Here is an 18095-nt window from a genome sequence, read left to right on the forward strand (position 1 = left end):
CTCTGAAATATGGCCAAACTGGTGGCAAGTGGCATCTTGGCAGCTGGATGCTTGACTTTTCTCAGTTCATGGGCAGTTATCTTCTTGCGACCCTGTTGACTATTTTGAATAAACAGACAAACGAAGGGTGGTGTGAGTGCTAGTCAGAGAAAAGGTTTTTGTGCTTAAATCCCTAATGTGGTCTGATAAAATCTCCAATTACAGACTGTTAGACAAAGAGGTGAGAAATGGTGTGGGATAAGCGCTCAAGCAAAATAGAGCCAACCAGATTATTATATAGATAAAATGAAATAACAAGAGGACCCAATGATACTAAAAAAAATTAATTTAACTATTTAGATGAATAACTTGTTAACACATACAAAATATGTTAGTATATACACAATTACATAAGATGCCGGCATCAAAAACAGTAAAACATACTGATCATATTAAAAAACAGGAAAAAACGGCCGATATAAAATTTATAAAAATTCCATGATTGTACCGTAAAAATATATATGAACAAACTTGATAAAGGTAAAAGGCTCTTGGCACAGTAAACTTAATTCGGCTAAATGTTACCAATATTTTGATTAAACAATGGGATGTTTGGTCACAGTATTAGGTGGAGGCGTCTGATCTGTTCAGCCGTTAGGAGTAACTGTGAGTGATGGATCGTGAGGTGTGACGTCACGTCACCTGACTATTATATTTCCTCCAATCTCTGTAGTATGTTTAGACACAGCGACTTTTAAAAATGTATCCAATTTTATAGTTATATCAAAGTGTAGTTGATTATGTGATAGTTAGTAGCAATACTTGCGAATGTCCAGTGTCCAATAATCTGTCCAGATTTTTTAGCAGGTTTGTTTTGTCAGCAGCTCTGTATCCTATGAAATGTTAATCCGTCTTGTTTTATATCCGTTCTGGAACGTGAAACTTGTCTTTTTGAAGAAGCTCCTAAGCACTTAGTTGTTATCCCCACTTTTTGTGTTTAATAGGGCTATGGTGGGAGCAAAAAAGAAACAAAGGGGCACACAGGAATTATTCATACATCGATCTCAGTCTTGAATCAAGGAGATAGAAATGAACCTGTTTTTTGTGCCAATAGAACAATTCAGCAGTTCAATAGCCTTAGTGGATAATTGGTTACACACAGGAATTATTCATATGTCTTCTCTCTATATTTATCATAGAGATAGAGATGAACCTGTGGAATGTAACACTATCAATAATAAATTCTCAAATGACAGGAGTAAGCAAATCTACGCGTTTCGGCAGTGTTAGCTGCCTTTATCAAGATCAAAACGCTTGATTGTTCGATGATCACGCTTCAGAAGCTTTGCAATTTTAAGAGTGCTGCATCCCTCTGCAAGATATCTCACTATTTTTGACTTTTCTGAGCCTGTCAAGTCCTTCTTTTGACCCATTTTGCCAAAGGAAAGGAAGTTGCCTAATAATTATGCACACCTGATATAGGGTGTTGATGTCATTAGACCACACCCCTTCTCATTACAGAGATGCACATCACCTAATATGCTTAATTTGTAGTAGGCTTTCGAGCCTATACAGCTTGGAGTAAGACAACATGCATAAAGAGGATGATGTGGTCAAAATACTCATTTGCCTAATAATTCTGCACTCCCTGTATATATATGTAACACTGCAGGATTTGCAGAAAATAGGTGCTCAAACCTTCAAACAAAAAGATGAAAGTAGCACTCTTAGCAACAGGAAAACACCTTTTAATAGGAGCAACGTTTCGAGGCTACATATATATATATATATATATATATATATATATATATATATATATATATATGTATGTATGTGTATATATATATATATATATATATATGTATATGTGTGTGTGTGTGTATATGTATGTGTGTGTGTGTATATGTATATATATATATATATATATATATATATATATATATATATATATATATATATATATATATATATATATATATATATACACACACAAAATTGTTACCCACAGAGGAAGAAGTTTCAAAATAAACAGAATTGAGTTTGAAAAATGTAGCTAATTTATCAAGTAGGACATTATCAGAGGCAGAATCTAAAATACTCAGCAAGGGTTTGGGCTTTTCCCCTATGTGTGGATTTAATTCTCTACTGTCCTGGATGTTAACAAATTTGTGAGAAATCTTGCATTGAAGAAAAAACTTTTTTTTTGGTATTGATAACACCCAGGACATTGGAGAAAATGTTTCTATGAATGCACAGGGTGTGACTTTGGATTTCAGAGATGATACTACTGTCTGTGATATGGAATCTTTGCTGGCTGAAAATCAGGGTAGTAAAATTGATGGTAAAGGACCCACTAAAACTATGCCTTTTCGCAGAGAAAAAATATCCTGTAGCATATCAGTCTGATCCTGCCCAATGACAGTCAAGTACCGAAATACCAGGCAATTCTTCTGTGAACAAGACCAACAACAAACCCCAGACGTACTCACTGAGACCGAAAAGAGACTGCACCCTGAGTGTCGCTGCCCTTGTGGACAAGCACAGAAGTTTTTCTAGCTATTGTTCTGTCTGAGTGAGTGTGCGTCTCTATTTTCTTGTTTTTATGTAAATTGCTCTTAGGTCTCCCTAAGAGTTAAAGGGCGAAACCAGATATGGACTCCTTGCACACATGCCCTAGAGATATGCAACTGCACCTCACTGACGAGGCCCAAGAGAGGCCGAAACGTACGTCTGGGGTTTGTTGTTTGTCTTATTCAAAGAGTGTTTTTTGATGGTTTTTAATTTGAAATGTACCTTGGTGTCCTTCAATAACGTCTGTACTTTGGAAAATGTCCGCCACAGCCTCGGTCCGTGCCTATCCCTGCTCCTGAGCCTACCTAGGTAGGTTTTTCAACAATGGATACCAAGGGAATGAAGCAAATTAGATAATAGAAGTAAATTGCATGTTCTATCTGAATCATGAAAGCGAACATTTTGTATTCATGTCCCTTTAAAAACCGCAATCAATTAGGAACATCCGTTTTATTTTTTTAATAGAACCCAGAGTACAAATTGTGCTAATCGTGTATTACACAGTGTTATCTTAGCATACTAAATAGTGTTCTTTCATGTGTGAGTCAGAAAATGTCTGAATTTATTGTCTATTTAATCCATAAGTATGTTTGTGAGTCTGTATGTGTATGTAGACTTATTGGTATTTTTCTTGTTTAAAAATGGCACTTTGATATTTATTAACCCTTTCCTTATTTGTCTACATCGGAACAACATTTTGATGTAAACAAATAAGTAAAAAGTATGACGCTAGCCACACCCTCCAGCCGGCGATCCGATTTGGGAAGCTTCCATGGCTTTAGTACAGCCAAACGGCTAGGAAGTTCCGTGCTGTCCTAACTGAGCTAAAGCCCAGTGCAGTTAGGGCAGCATGAAACGTCCTAACATCGGGAATGGGTTAAATAGAAGTATGTGTTTGTTTTTTTGTGTTTCAGTTAAATTAAAATCAATTGCATTTTGAAAAGAAAAGTGATTTCTTACACAGTACCTTAAAAAATACAACTCTTACAACTCATTTAAAAGAACCATTTCATTGTGAATAAAGGTGTATTTGTCTTAGGGCCCGATATTCAAAAGCTCGCCGGCATGGAGAGAAGTCTTTGAGATTTTTTAGACCTTATACTATAATGTAGGTGTCTCTTCTTCACATCAAGAACCATGTACAGTGAGATAAACCTCTTTCAAATTAAAATTTGTGTTTCTAACAATTTCATACTGATGATATAGACAAATAGAAGAAGAGAGGCGCCAAACATAAAACAGTATCGTTGGTCTGATGCAGTGAAAGAGATAAGATCCCTCCCCTGGATAAGACTGTATACTCACAAGATGAGTGGCACTATCAGCGTGCCTTAAACCGCAATTCGGGACTGTTCAAAGTCGCCCGACAGACGCCCCCAGGCTGATACACGTCATCCGCTGCGGGTAATATCACTCTGTTGCAACTGCCCGAGATCAGCTGGAAATTGCAGCATCAGTTGTTTCAGACGACAAATGCAGACTTCTTCTTGAGCTAGGGAGACCAGAGAGGATGGAGTTGCAGTAGTCGAGGCAGGAAAGGATGAGAGAGTGGATTAAAATCTTAGTTGTGTCTTGTGTAAGGAAATGTCTAATTTTAGAGATATTTTTAAAGGTGGAAGCGGCAGGCTTTAGCCAAGGACTGAATGTGAGGTGTGACAGAAAGATCTGAGTCAAGTGTGACCTATCATATATAACCTTAGTCAAGACTTAAAAAGGATAAGAGGTTTTTTTTATACATACAGTACTTTTCTCCCATCTAAAATTGGTATTTTAAAATGTATTATTGTTCTTTTTTTAAAAAATTGCGCGCCTGAGCTACTAAAATTGGTTTTCTTGTGGACTTGTTTCTCTGTCAACCAGTAGACACGAAGGAGTGTTCTTTATCGACCATAAAGCAATTGATCCATGTACAAACATACATTTCCTGTTAGTTGGACATTGAAACCCTTTTTTTCATTCATAAAATATTTTAAAATATTTAATTGCTGCTCTTTTTTAGTTTAAACACCCACCATGCTAAGTATAAAGTGTGAGCGAGGCAAAATAAAGGTAATGTTATGAAGGGGAGCTAGATGGGAGTGGCGTGAGAAGTATTGAAAAGAGGTGAATATAACCGAAACAACTACTAAAAATTTTGCTGCACATGCAAAAAACAACAAAAAAAACGCAGTGACATTTATAATGTGAAATTCAAAGCATATTGTTTTCCTTATTGTAAAGTGACTTTCCTTGTCTCTACTGCTGAGCTGAATAATGGGAGTAGTTGAAATTGCTAAATGTAGCCACCAATCAGCAAGCACTACCCAGGGTGCTGAACCAAAACTAGGCTGGCTCCTAAGCTTTATATTCATGCCTTTTTAAATAAAGATACAAGGAGAGCAAAGAAAAATGGATAATGTGAGTAAATTAGAAAGTTCCTTAAAATTGCATCCTCTATCTGAATCGTGAAATAAGAAGTTTGGCTTTCATATTCCTTTTTCACCATACTGCAGTATTAATCAAAGTGTCTGGTTTGGTTTTGCACTACAGAAACAGACTATTTACATATTTGTTTTTTATAAAGAAATCTGTGAGGATATATTGGGTGATGCAGTCTTTGATAGGCTGTAATAGTGAATGGGTGCACACTGCTGGCTGCTTTTTGTCACTGGAAAGAGACTGCAGTGGTGCCCCAGGGGGGCAGTATAAGGCTTGCAGGGATTATGACGATCTAAATGTATAAGCTGACACCAATACTTGATTGCGCTGAAGTTTAAAACTTTTGGGAAGAATCCAGTCTATTTCTTCCTGCTGCTAAAGGTGGTATCAGATGTAACTGAAGATCTAGAGCCTGATGGTCTAAACCTCTCAGCTCTGGCGAGATGATCTAATGTCTCGTAAGTACCGCAAGGTCCCTCAGACTTTTAAAAAGGCAATTATTTCTTTTTTTTTTATCTCACTATGCAGAGTTCTGGATGTAAAGGAGAGACACCTACACTGCAAAATAATGCTCAACAAAGCCCCCCAAAGATTTGGCGAGATTTCTCTCCATGCCAGCGATTTTTATTATTAGGCCCTCAGAGTGGAGAATGTGGGAATGAACAAGCTGTTAAAGGGATATGAAACCCAACAATTTTCTTTTTGTAAATTAAAAAAAAAAAAAACACACAAAAAAAACCTTTCCAATTTACTTCTATTTTCAAATTTGCTACGTTCCCATGGTATTCTTTGTAGAAAAGTTACTTATGTAGGTGTCTGGAACACTTTATGTCAGGAAATAGTGCTGCTCTTGCAAATTGATAATATTCTAGCAAAACTGCTGTCATATAGCGCTCCAGACACGTGCACGCTCCTGAGCTTACATCCCTACTTTCTAGCAACAAATACCTATAGAAGGAAAACAATTGGTTATAGAAGTAAATTAGAAAGTTGCCTCTTTAAGTTTTAAACCTACAAATATTAATCGACCTATTGTGCTAGGGAAGTATTGGAAAGGGAATAGTGTGCGCTTATTAAGGTGCCTGCTCTATAGTATCCAGCTCTTCATGTGTTAAAGTGACACGGTGTAGTCAAGCAGCCCTCTGTTGTTCTGGCTTCCTTGTTCTAACTAAACACAGCGATGACCTCATCCTCTTTCTGTTTTCCTTTCTTTTTCTCTTCCTCCTATAATTCTCTTCATACTTTTTTATTTATCTCATTCCATTTGTCAGTTTCTTCTTTCTCCATCTGCGTTTCTCTTCTTCCTCCTTTATTTTACTTCCCTCTCACTGTAAACAGATTTCATCTCCCCACTTTCTCCCTTACAGAAGTAACTTAAAGTTTTCCTTGATGTGACCTTGAGCATTTTTTGCAGGCACCCAACAGCGGGAGAAAGAAAGGGGGGAGAGTAAGAAGAGCAAAGGTGAAGAAATGATGTAACGCAAACGCGTCTAAGAAGCATCTTTTGTTTTGGAATTGTAAAACTGGCTGTGCAGTTCCATCCTTATGAAAGAGAGCGCAGCATCGCTACTACATTGATCAAGTGCAGCTGACCACTGGAGTGTGAGGTATTGACTCTTGTAGAGTCGTCGTTCCTTCCACCTGTTAGCCACATGATGCCATAATATGCCTAGATACACCATGCACTGGACAAGGCCGTAAGAGCCCCACACCTTCACCCCCACATCGGCAGGTTGGGCAGAGGTGCCATTATGGCCACCGAGTCCCCCCGATGCTGGGTTCTGACTGCTGAAAAACTGGTAGCTTGGATGGAAGGAGGGATAGAGAAAGTCCTTTTGATTGACAGCCGGCCATTTGTGGAATATAACAATGCTCACATCCTAGATGCCATCAACATCAACTGCTCTAAACTAATGAAGAGGCGGCTGCAGCAGGACAAGGTTCAGATTGCTGAGCTCATACAGCATTCGGCCAAGCAGAAGGTGAGTTGGGCAGGGGGAATGCTAGTTATTAAGCATTAGTAGGATCACTTCCGCAGCTAATTATACAGGAGTGATAAAAACCTGAGTGTTTGGTTTACACATAGTAGAGATTATCACCGTTTTATAGGCAGTGTTTCTGTGTACAGAGTAAACTGTCAATAACATGAGTGCTAAGTGTTGTAGATCTACTGCGTACCTGCTTCTGACTCTTAGCTCTCTAGTACACCAACAAGGCAGTGTGCGACTGTTAACCTTCCATTTACTGCTGCGTGGTCTGACTCTAAGTCACTATATATGTTGCTATATATGCTCTCTCATAAAGATGACATAAATGTACACTTGCATTACAACTACAATGCACTTGCATTCATTTCATTACATATTTTATACTCACAAATATTCTCTAGTTGTGATACAGTAGATTGGTGCCCTGTGATCTAATCATAGTAGTGCTTTTACCGGCTTGTGCAAAAAAAAATCATAGGAGCCACTCAAGAAATAGTCATATGATAACAAATCCCAGGACCCATTAAGAAATGATTCCTAGAATTTAAGAATTGCCTCTTGTTAAGGTTATCCTGCATATAAAGGGATACCGCGTTTTATTGCGACTCGCTTTATTGCACTTCAGATATTGCTCTTTTTACAAATTGTAGGTATGTGGCAACCCTGTGTTGAGCAAGTCTATCAGCACCGTTTTTCCAACATATATACAAATATAAATACATAAATACACTCCTATATATTTACACCACCAGCAAAAAGAAAGCTCAGAGGATGGTTAATATTTTGTAGCAATAGTATTTTTTAATTAAGGTATGCACATTGATTATTATTTTTTTAGACATAATGCTATTGCTAATGCATTCCTAAGTTTTGCTATTTGAAGTATATTGTCATAAATAGGATTGTCCCATTGAGGCTTTAGTTAAAAAATAATTATTCTACATTATATGTTAGAAAAACTTTTTTTGTAGGTAGGATGCTGATCTGACATTGACCACAGTAGTCATATTTAAAGTGCCTCTTTCTTTGTGTTTGCTCACAGGTGGAGCTGGAATACCAGACACAGCAAGTGGTTGTGTATGATCAGAATTGTGCAGATACCACATCCCTGCCCTCGGAGAGCTTTCTTTCAGTACTTCTTGGGAAATTAGAAAAACTTTTCTGCAATGTGCACCTACTCTCAGGTAAATTTAGCACTTTACATTTACTCGCCAAAACTATAAGGCATACCCTCCTGTACGGTATTTAAACGAATACAGACATGGGGGCCGATTTATCAATGTCTGTTCGACGTGATACACTGTAGCATATCCTGTCCGACAGACATCACTGAATGCGGACAGCATACGCTGTCCGCATTCAACATTGCACAAGCAGTTCTAGTGAGGGATGTCAATCAACCCAATCGTATAGGATCGGGTTGATTGCTGTACGCCGCCCACTGCTTCTTTGCTTTTTCCGGCGAGCCTAAAGGCTTGCACGGAAACAGGGCGAGATGGCCCCATTCAGTCCATTATAAATCGACCCCATGGTCTAATAAGGAGCACAGGGGACTATTTTTATATGTGGATCATGTTTAAAGGGACATAAAAACCCCAATTTCTCTTTAGATTTAGATAGAACATACAATTTTGAACAACTTTCCAATTTACTTCTATTATTACATTTTCTTTATTTTCTTGTTATCTTTTGTTGAAAAGCAGAAAGGTAATCTCAGACGTGTATCCAGGCTTTTTAACGCTGCTAATCTTATATTTAATTGTGTATTGTATTTAGTTTATTTTGAGGTTTAAACTGTATTAGTAGCAGGATATTTACATAGTCCTTAGGCGCGCTTATCTTACTGTTTTCACTACAATCTCAGGAGTGTGCACGTCTTCAGCACTATTTGGCATCAGGTTTGCCACAATGTTGTACATTAGCAAGAGCCCTAGGTGGCAGCACGGTTTCCTGTCATGGAGTGCTCCAGACGTGCACGCAAGAAAGAAGCAAATCTGATAAAAGAAGTAAATTGAAAACTTTTTAAAAACTGTACACTTTGATTACAAGTGGAGCGCTTATGAATGCTCCCGATTGAGCGTTAATGGCGCTAGAAGTCAGCTTTTTGTGCACGTCGGGTTGCGCTCATATTATGAGTTGAAAGTAAACTGTTTTCGCTCGCACAATAACCCAATGAGCGTAAAAAGCCGAACTTAGAATATTGCACGTTCACATATTTCCCCATAGAAGTCAATAGAGAAAAAAAGTGTATAAAAACCCACTCTCACGCAAACCTGATCGCATATTCTCATGTGCTCTAACCGACATGAAAATATAAATATCTCACATTCCAATGTTCTTCACATACAAGAATATGTTCTATTTATTCATAAATATATATTTCTACATATATATGATGTTTTTTTATTGCATGTGTGTGTGTGTGTATGTATATATGTGTATATATTATATATGTGTGTATATGTATGTATGTATTATAAATATTTACAGTAAATACAAAGTTAAAACCTTAATTTCTTTCTTAAAGGGACAGTCTACCATAGAATTGTTATTGTTATTAAAGATAGACAATCACTTTATTACCCATTCCCCAGTTTTGCATAACCAACACAGTTATATTAATGTACTTTTTATCTCTGTGATTACCTTGTATCTAGGAACCTTCTTCCAGCCCCCTGATCACATGACTGTGACTGTTTATTATCTATTGTCTTAAATTTAGCAATGTTTTGTGCTAAATCTTAAACAACCCCCTGTGCCTGAACACAGTGTTATCTATATGTCCCACATGTACTTTCTGTCTCTTTGTGTTGAAAATAGATTTAAAAAGCATGTGATAAGAGGCAGCACTCAAAGGCTTAGAAATTAGCATATGAGCCTACCTATGTTTAGTTTAAACTAAGAATGCCAAGAGAAAAAAGCAAATTTGCTGATAAAAGTAAATTGGAAAGTTGATTAAAATTAAAAGTCCTATCTGAATAATGAAATTTTAATTTATACTAGACTGTCTCTTTAAGACACGATGAGTCCACAGAATCATCAACTACTGTTGGGAATATCACTCCTGGCCAGCAGGAGGAGGCAAAGAGCACCACAGCAAAACTGTTAAGTATCACTTCCCTTCCCACAAACCCCAGTTATTCTCTTTGCCTGCGGTGCAAGGAGGAGGTGAAGTTTTTGGTGTCTGATTATTTCTCTTCAATCAAGATTTTATTATTTTGAAAAGCCAGAGTAGGTTTGCTCTGATCTTTCCTCTCAAGTGTGGGCCTAGCTGTACCCCACGTCAGTCTCTTCAGTAGGGCAGTGGTGGCTTTAAAGCAGTTGGGAACTTGTAAAGTGGGCTTTGCTGCATTTTCCTAACATGTTGCTGCCCTGGTATAGAAAACTTGAGTAGGTTAACGATGTCTTTCTTTTTTCCACAGGTCTCTGTGAGGAGTGGCATCCTCTCATACTTTGTGAGTCGTCTGACTGCCGGACGACTAGAATGCAGGTTAGTGCCTTTTGTCTTCTGGGGAAACTAGAGGGCCGGCACTGAAGGGGTTAAGAACCCTCTGCTTTTTTGGGACAAATCCTTTATGTATGGATGGTTGAGTTAGTAGGCAGGCACTTTAATGCATGAGACTTGGAGACTTAGGAGATAACCTTCTTCACAGAGAGGAAGGGGTTAACTATCTATGGGGCTCAGATAAAAAAGTTTTTAGACATTTTTATTAAGTTTTCCTGCTTGTGAATGTGACAGCCCCATTAAGGTCCTGATTTGGTCTAAAGTGTAGAGCGGGAGAGCAGCCTCAGGTCTGACAGCAAAAGTGAATTGTCTATGTCGGGGGACTGTTAGGAGAGCGAGATGGCGCCATTTCTAAGGGGCTGCGTGGATGTGTTTGTGTCATCCTGAGCACTCATTGTGGTTAGCCTTTGAATCTGCAGCTCTGCTTTTAGCAGCGTTTCAGGAGGCTACACGACAGTGCCAGTGTACTGCTGGGGTAAGACAGTGGTTCTGCAGAATTCCTCATAATAGAGGGAAATTAGTCGACGGAATGAAGCTCCATTCCGTGCCGACTTTTGCCCACACCTCCTTCCTTACATTATCGGAGCTGCGCCATTTCAGAGGGGCTGAGCGTGTATTTTTAACTCCGCCTCGTTCTCCAGAATGAGAACGGAACGGAGTTGTTGTTCCGTCTGCCTCGAATAGTTAAAGCATACGGATGATATATCCCAATCTAGATGCCTCTTGGAATATAGTAGAATCTCTCCAATATGGGTGTCTGTGTTAAAAAGGCAGGCTTCGATAGCAGTATGGTTATACACTAGTACTTGTGATATTAGTCTAATGGGGTTTTTCTTCTCCTTACCTTAGTGGCAACGAGAGTTGTTTACATTATGCTCATTCAAATAAAATCGTTCATTTCAAACCTAATTTCTTGTATAAGGGGCTTATGTTCTTAACAGTGCTGTGTTGCTAAAGAGATCCACAGGATCAGTTCTTGTTGGATTGAGGAACGTTTTGCTTTTATATAAGCTCATCTGTCCCTTTTTTAATTTGAATGTATCTTTTAAATCACATTATTCTTACTGGAGTTTTTGCCTCTAAGAATTAGTTTAGGATGTCTGTTTTCTGTACCACCTTGTTAGTATCTTTTGATTCTACAGATCTATCTGAGCATTATGTCTCACAGGGTGATGCTGTTCAGGCTATGCCACAGCTCTCTCCTTTTATGTCCCAAGCCTCTTTGGCGTCACATGCAGTGCCCTGTGATTCCTCTAAATCTCCTGGAGGAGTATGTTTGCTTACAGATTTTGCAGCTCAGGTGTCCTCTGTGATATCTATGGCTTTGTCTGTTTTTCCTTACCATCAGGAAATACGCTAGAGGATATGTTTTATTTCAGATTGTAAGGGTTCTGCTCCGCAATCTACTATGCAGGTTGTTCTCTCTTCTGAGTTGGTGAGGAGATTTTGACGGTAGTTTTCTGAGGGGGAAATCTCAAATTTGGACAGTTTAATTCCTTCTTCTGATGCTGAATTTATATCTTCAGAAGTATCCTTGATCGCCTCGTGTATTGTTAAAGGAGGTTTTGGCTACTTGAACGACATCAATTCCCTTGAAAAGTTTTTGTGAACTTTATCATTTCAATGATGCTCCTTCCTATGAGGAAGTGTTCTAGACGTGCCTTGGATATTGTCATAGGAATAGGAGAAGCTAGGGATACCTTTCTTCCTGTTTTCTGTCCTTGAAAGGCTTTTCCTGTCGATGGCTCCAATAAAATGCACAATGCTCTAAGTTGAAGAGGGTTTTTCTACTATGGTTCAAGAATTTCAATCCCAAGGGAGGGTAGCTGCTTTCTTTCGAATTCAGTGATAGAAACTGGAGGTTAATTGTCCATTTAGAATTAATGCCTTGTCTTATTAGACTTACTGTGCTAGCCCGCCAGGTATCGTGGCTGAACACTTGGTCAGCGGAGAAGTCTACATGTGGCTTTGTGGTACAGCCTTGGTTTTTAGTTCTTCAGAGGCAGGTTCAGATCCATGCTTCTGGTGTTTCCTTTCAAGGATGAGTCCTTGTTTGGACTTGGTCTGGCAGAATTATGCTCTGACTTTCCAGGTGAAAAAAGGTTTTTGTTCCAATCGTCAGAGAGTAAGACTAAAGGAAAGTTTTCCTTTTCCTCTTTCTGCAGAGTCTGCCATGCCTTTTGGAATCCAACCATTCTTAGCCAATCTAAGTTTTCCTTCCAGGGGCAGATTTCTACTTATAGAGTATCTGCTATTCAGGTATGATGAGAGGTATTCCTTGAACTGGGTTCAGGACCTTCCTCTCTGGGAGTGATAGTTCCAGTCTGGGATGGGATCTAGGTGTTCTGACCTTTCAAGTAGTGTCCACTTTCCTTTGGTCAAGAGTGACTGTTCTTAACAAACATAGACCTGAAGGATTTGTATTTATTGTTCCCATGGAGTCTTTTCAAGTTCCTGAGTTTCGTCATCCTAGAAAGACTTTTAAGTCTTGGGATATTGAAGGGCTGTATATGGTTCACAGGTTTCCTTCCTTCAGACAAACTCTCTTTAAAAAAATAATAATAATAATTTCCTATTCTTTCCCATGAATGGTAAATGTCTCTGGAAAAGAGTTTCCTTGTTCCATTTACGAGGGTGATTCATTTGGGGACTTCAATAGATTTTCTATCTAAACGAAGTGTCTAACAGAGGTCACATATTCAAGGATTTATTCCTTTCTTGTCGCTGCATGTATTCTGTCCGGCCAACAGCAAGCTCTTGTGGTCCTGTTAATAGCTTAACTATCTGGCATTGGGTCTAACTGCATTTGTTTGTTCCTTCACTTTTCAAGTGACTCACTATATGGAGAGAACTGGTCTGATGGTTTCCATGGGCATCTCTCCATTTGCTTTTCTCCTTTAAAATGGAGAACATTAGGATCTGTCTCAAATGATAGATCTAGATCAGTCGACAATAGACTCTCTCCCATAGCAGGGTTTTCAGGAGGGGCACGTGTGTCTGGCTGATGTGACCACGGACGCCAGCCTACTGGGCTGGGAAGCAGTCTGGGATTTATTTAAGACACAGGGATTATGGAATCGGAAGTGTTTGCTATCCTCTTTATCATCTTGGAATTGAGAGCGATTTACAATGCTCTGATGGTTTACCTTTAATAGTCCTTAGCTTGATTCCAGTCAGACAATATCACCTCAAGGGCTTACATCAGCCACCAGGGAGGAACTCAGAGTTTCTTTGTCATGTAGGAGGTGAACTGGAGGTCAGTAGTTGGAAGCTCCCAATTGCTGTCTGTCATCTTCCTTTCAGGGGTGGTCTATTGGTCCTAGCCAGGGTAGCACAGTTTTCACTCTGGCTTGAGAAGTTTTAAATCGGATTTCCGAAAACAGTCAGATATTTCTTCCCAGGGAGTGGGCTCTCCTTCCGGAGGTATTCTATAGGTAAACCCTCAATTGAAGGGTTCTGGAGTTGGGTTCTGGGAGCATTTCGGCAGAACTCCAAGTTTCTGAGGTTTGGTTCAGGCCAAGTGATCCGCAGACCGCCCTGATAGATGTTCTGGCGGTTTTCTTGGGATTTTAGTCTTTCATTCCTATTTCCTCCATTTGCTCTCCTTCCATGAGTCATTGATCATATTAATCAGGAGGGAGCATCAGTGTTTTAATTCACCTGCGTAGCCTCGCAGTACCTGGTTTGCAGACCTAGTGGAAATGTCATCTCTTCCACCTTGGAGACTGCTTCTGAGGAATGACCTTCTGATAGGGTCAGGGTGTCTTCCTTTATCCAAATTTAGTTCTCTCTGAAGCTGACTACTATAAAATGAAACGCTTATTTTAGTCTAAGTATGGGATGGTGATTGTTACCATGATTCAGGCTCGCAAGCCAGTTTCTAGAAAGATTTACTATAAGATATGGCGTAAGTATCTTTATTGGGGTGAATCCAAGGATTACTCTTGGAATAGAGTCAGGATTCCAAAAATGTGATCCTTTCTCCAGGAACATTTGGAAAAGGGTCTGTCAGTACTCTGAAGGGTCAAATTTATGCTGCACTTGCGTCTGACAGACGTGCCAGATGTGCAATCTTTTGTCAGTCCTTGGTCAGAAAAAGGCCTGTGCTTAAGTCTGTTGTTCAACCTTGGAGCTTTATCCTTGTTCTTTGAGTTTCGCAGCAGACTCTGTTTGAGCCTTTGCATTCCATAGATATTAAGTTTTTATCTTGGAAGGTTTTGTTTCTTACTGCTATTTCTTCTGCTCGGAGGATTTCTGAACTCTCAGCATTGCAGTGTGATCCTTCTTATCTCATTTGTTATGCAGATAAGGCAGTTCTTCGTACCAAGTTTGGTTTACTTCCTAAAGTTGTTTCGGACAGAAATATTAATCAGGAAATCGTGGTTCCCTTTCTCTGTCCTAATCCTTCTTCTCATAAGGAACGTTTGCATAACTTAGACGTTGTGTGGGCTCGTAAAATCTATCTGCTGGCTTTCGTCAGTCTTCTGCATTGTTTGTTTGCTTTTCGGGAAAACGTAAGGGCCAGAAAGCTACTGCTACTTCTTTCTCTTTGTTGAGAAGTTTTATTTGTATGTTTTATTAGACTGCGGGACAGCAGCCTCCTGAGGGAATTACAGCTCACTCCACTAGGCGGTGTCTTCTTCTTGGGCCTTCAAGAATGAGGCCTCTGTTGAAAAGATTTGTAAGGCGGCGACCTGGTCTTCTTTGCACACTTTTTCAAAATGTGTCTCAGGTTTCTTTTGGGAGAAAGTTTTTGCAGGCAGTGGTGCCTTCTGTTTAGGTTACCTCTCTTGCCCTCCCTAATCATCTGTGTACTCTAGCTTGGGTATAGATTCCCAACAGTAATTGATGATCCTGTGGACTCACTGTGTCTTAAAAAATAAACGAAATGTATGCTTACCTGATAAATTTATTTCTTTCTTGACACAGTGAGTCCACGGCCCTCCCTATTTTCAGACGTTTTTTTTTTTTTTATTTAAACCTCAGACACCTCTGCACCTTGTGTTATTTCCTTTCTCTCCTTTTCCTTGGGTCGAATGACTGTGGTTTGTGGGAAGGGAAGTGATACTTAACAGCTTTGCTGTGATGCTCTTTGCCTCCTCCGTGATTCCGTGGACTCACCGTGTCAAGAAATAAATACATTTATCAGGTAAGCATAAATTTCTTTATTGCATAATATTAATATCTATATATGTGTACACACACACACCCTAAGAGATCTTTATACAATTATATGTATGTATCTCTGTTAAAGCCCTTTGTCTTTTTTTCCTAACATCTGAGAACTCATATTGCACAAAAAAGTTATAAGGGCTCAAAGATATATTTCTCCTGTTAAGTGTAGTCAGTCCACGGGTCATCCATTACTTATGGGATATTAACTCCTCCCCAACAGGAAGTGCAAGAGGATCACCCAAGCAGAGCTGCTATATAGCTCCTCCCCTCTACGTCACACCCAGTCATTCTCTTGCACCCAACTAATAGATAGGATGTGTGAGAGGACTGTGGTGATTAAACTTAGTTTTTATATCTTCAATCAAAAGTTTGTTATTTTAAAACGGCACCGGAGTGTGTTGTTTTTCTTCTCAGGCAGAATTTGAAGAAGAATCTGCCTGAGTTTTTCTTGTATGATCTTAGCGGACGTAACTAAGATCCATTTGCTGTTCTCGGCCATTCTGAGGAGTAAGGTAACTTCAGATCAGGGGACAGCGGGCAGGTTCACCTGCAAAGAGGTATGTTGCAGTATATTATTTTCTAAGGAATGGAATTGACTGAGAAAATACTGCTAATACCGATATAATGTAAGTACAGCCTTAAATGCAGTAGTAGCAACTGGTATCAGGCTGATATGTATGTATGTTTACACTTAAGTATTTCTGGGGAATGGCACTTCACTGGGAAAATACTGTATGCATATAACTTTTAGCCTAACTTGCAGTGTGAACGACTAGCAGCAGGCTTTTAATGACATTTCATAAATTAGATTTTAAACGTTTGCTGGCATGTTAAATCGTTTAATTATCTGAGGTACTTGGTGAAAAATTGTTTTGGGCATTATTTTCCACATGGCTGTCGTTTGTTTTAATTTAAAACAGTTTACTGAGCTTCCCTCACTGTTGTATTGTGAGTGGGAGGGGCCTATTTTGGCGCTTTTACTACGCATCAGAAATTCAGTCACAGTCTGTCTTTTTCTCCCTGCATGATCCAGGACGTCTCCACAGAGCTCAGGGGTCTTCAAAACTAGTTTTGAGGGAGGTAATCACTCACAGCAGACCTGTGAGACTGTGCTTTGACTGTGATAAAAACGCTTATATTTTCAATTGTTATACGTTTTTTCTGATATTAAGGGTTAATCATCCATTGCTTATGTGTGCAATCCTTTGATAAATGTATGCTTTTACTGTGAAAATTTGGTCTCTATAACTAATCCGGTTCATTGTTATTCAACCGTGACAGTTTTTCTGTGCTTCTTAAAGGCACAGTAACGTTTTGCATATTGCTTGTAAATTTAGTTGAAAAGAATTTCCAAGCTTGCTAGTTTGTTTAACATGTCTGACACAGAGGAATCTCTTTGTGCAATATGTTCAAAAGCCAAGGTGGAGCCCACTAGAAATTTATGTACTAATTGCATTGATGCTACTTTAAATAAAAGTCAATCTGTACATGTTAAGCAACATTCACCAGACAGCGAGGGGGAAGTTATGCCGACTAACTTGCCTCACGTGTCAGTACCTGCATCTCCCGCTCAGGAGGTGCGTGATATTGTAACGCCAAGTACATCAGGGCGGCCATTACAAATCACTCTACAAGACATGGCTAATGTTATGACTGAAGTTTTGTCTAAATTGCCAGAACTTAGGGGTAAACGAGATCACTCTGGGGTGAGAACAGAGTGCGCTGATAATGCTAGGGCCATGTCTGATACTGCGTCACAGTTTGCAGAACATGAGGACGGAGAGCTTCATTCTGCGGGTGACGGATCTGATCCAAATAAACTGGATTCAGACATTTCAAATTTTAAGTTTAAGCTGGAAAACCTCCGTGTATTGCTAGGGGAGGTGTTAGCGGCTCTGAATGATTGTAACACAGTTGCAATCCCAGAGAAAATGTGTAGGTTGGATAAATATTTTGCGGTACCGACGAGTACTGACGTTTTTCCTATACATAAGAGACTTACTGAAATTGTTACTAAGGAGTGGGATAGACCCGGTGTGCCTTTCTCACCCCCTCCTATATTCAGAAAAATGTTTCCAATAGACGCCACCACACGGGACTTATGGCAAACGGTCCCTAAGGTGGAGGGAGCAGTTTCTACTTTAGCTAAGCGTACCACTATCCCGGTGGAGGATAGCTGTGCCTTTTCAGATCCAATGGATAAAAAGTTAGAGGGTTACCTTAAGAAAATGTTTGTTCAACAAGGTTTTATATTGCAAGCCCTTGCATGCATTGCGCCTGTCACGGCTGCGGCAGCATTTTGGTTTGAGTCTCTGGAAGAGACCCTTGACTCAGCGCCATTAGATGAGATTACACACAAGCTTAAAACCCTTAAGCTAGCTAATTCATTTATTTCTGATGCCGTAGTACATTTAACTAAACTTACGGCTAAGAATTCCGGATTCGCCATTCAGGCACGC

At 39.3% G+C, this 18095-nt stretch overlaps 1 protein-coding gene across 3 annotated transcripts in view; it reads left to right on the plus strand.

The window, feature by feature from the left end:
- Positions 1–18095, plus strand: part of DUSP16 (dual specificity phosphatase 16) — a 168020-nt gene that overhangs the window by 118033 nt on the left and 31892 nt on the right. For all 3 annotated transcript variants that reach the window (XM_053718908.1, XM_053718909.1, XM_053718910.1), the window contains exons 2-3: positions 6383–6950; positions 7999–8140. In XM_053718908.1, the coding sequence (XP_053574883.1) occupies positions 6720–6950; positions 7999–8140 (373 nt within the window). In that variant the 5' untranslated portion in view covers positions 6383–6719. The remainder of the gene's footprint in view (positions 1–6382; positions 6951–7998; positions 8141–18095) is intronic.

This window comes from Bombina bombina, chromosome 6, assembly GCF_027579735.1.
Source record: "Bombina bombina isolate aBomBom1 chromosome 6, aBomBom1.pri, whole genome shotgun sequence".
Taxonomy (NCBI): Eukaryota; Metazoa; Chordata; class Amphibia; order Anura; family Bombinatoridae; genus Bombina; species Bombina bombina.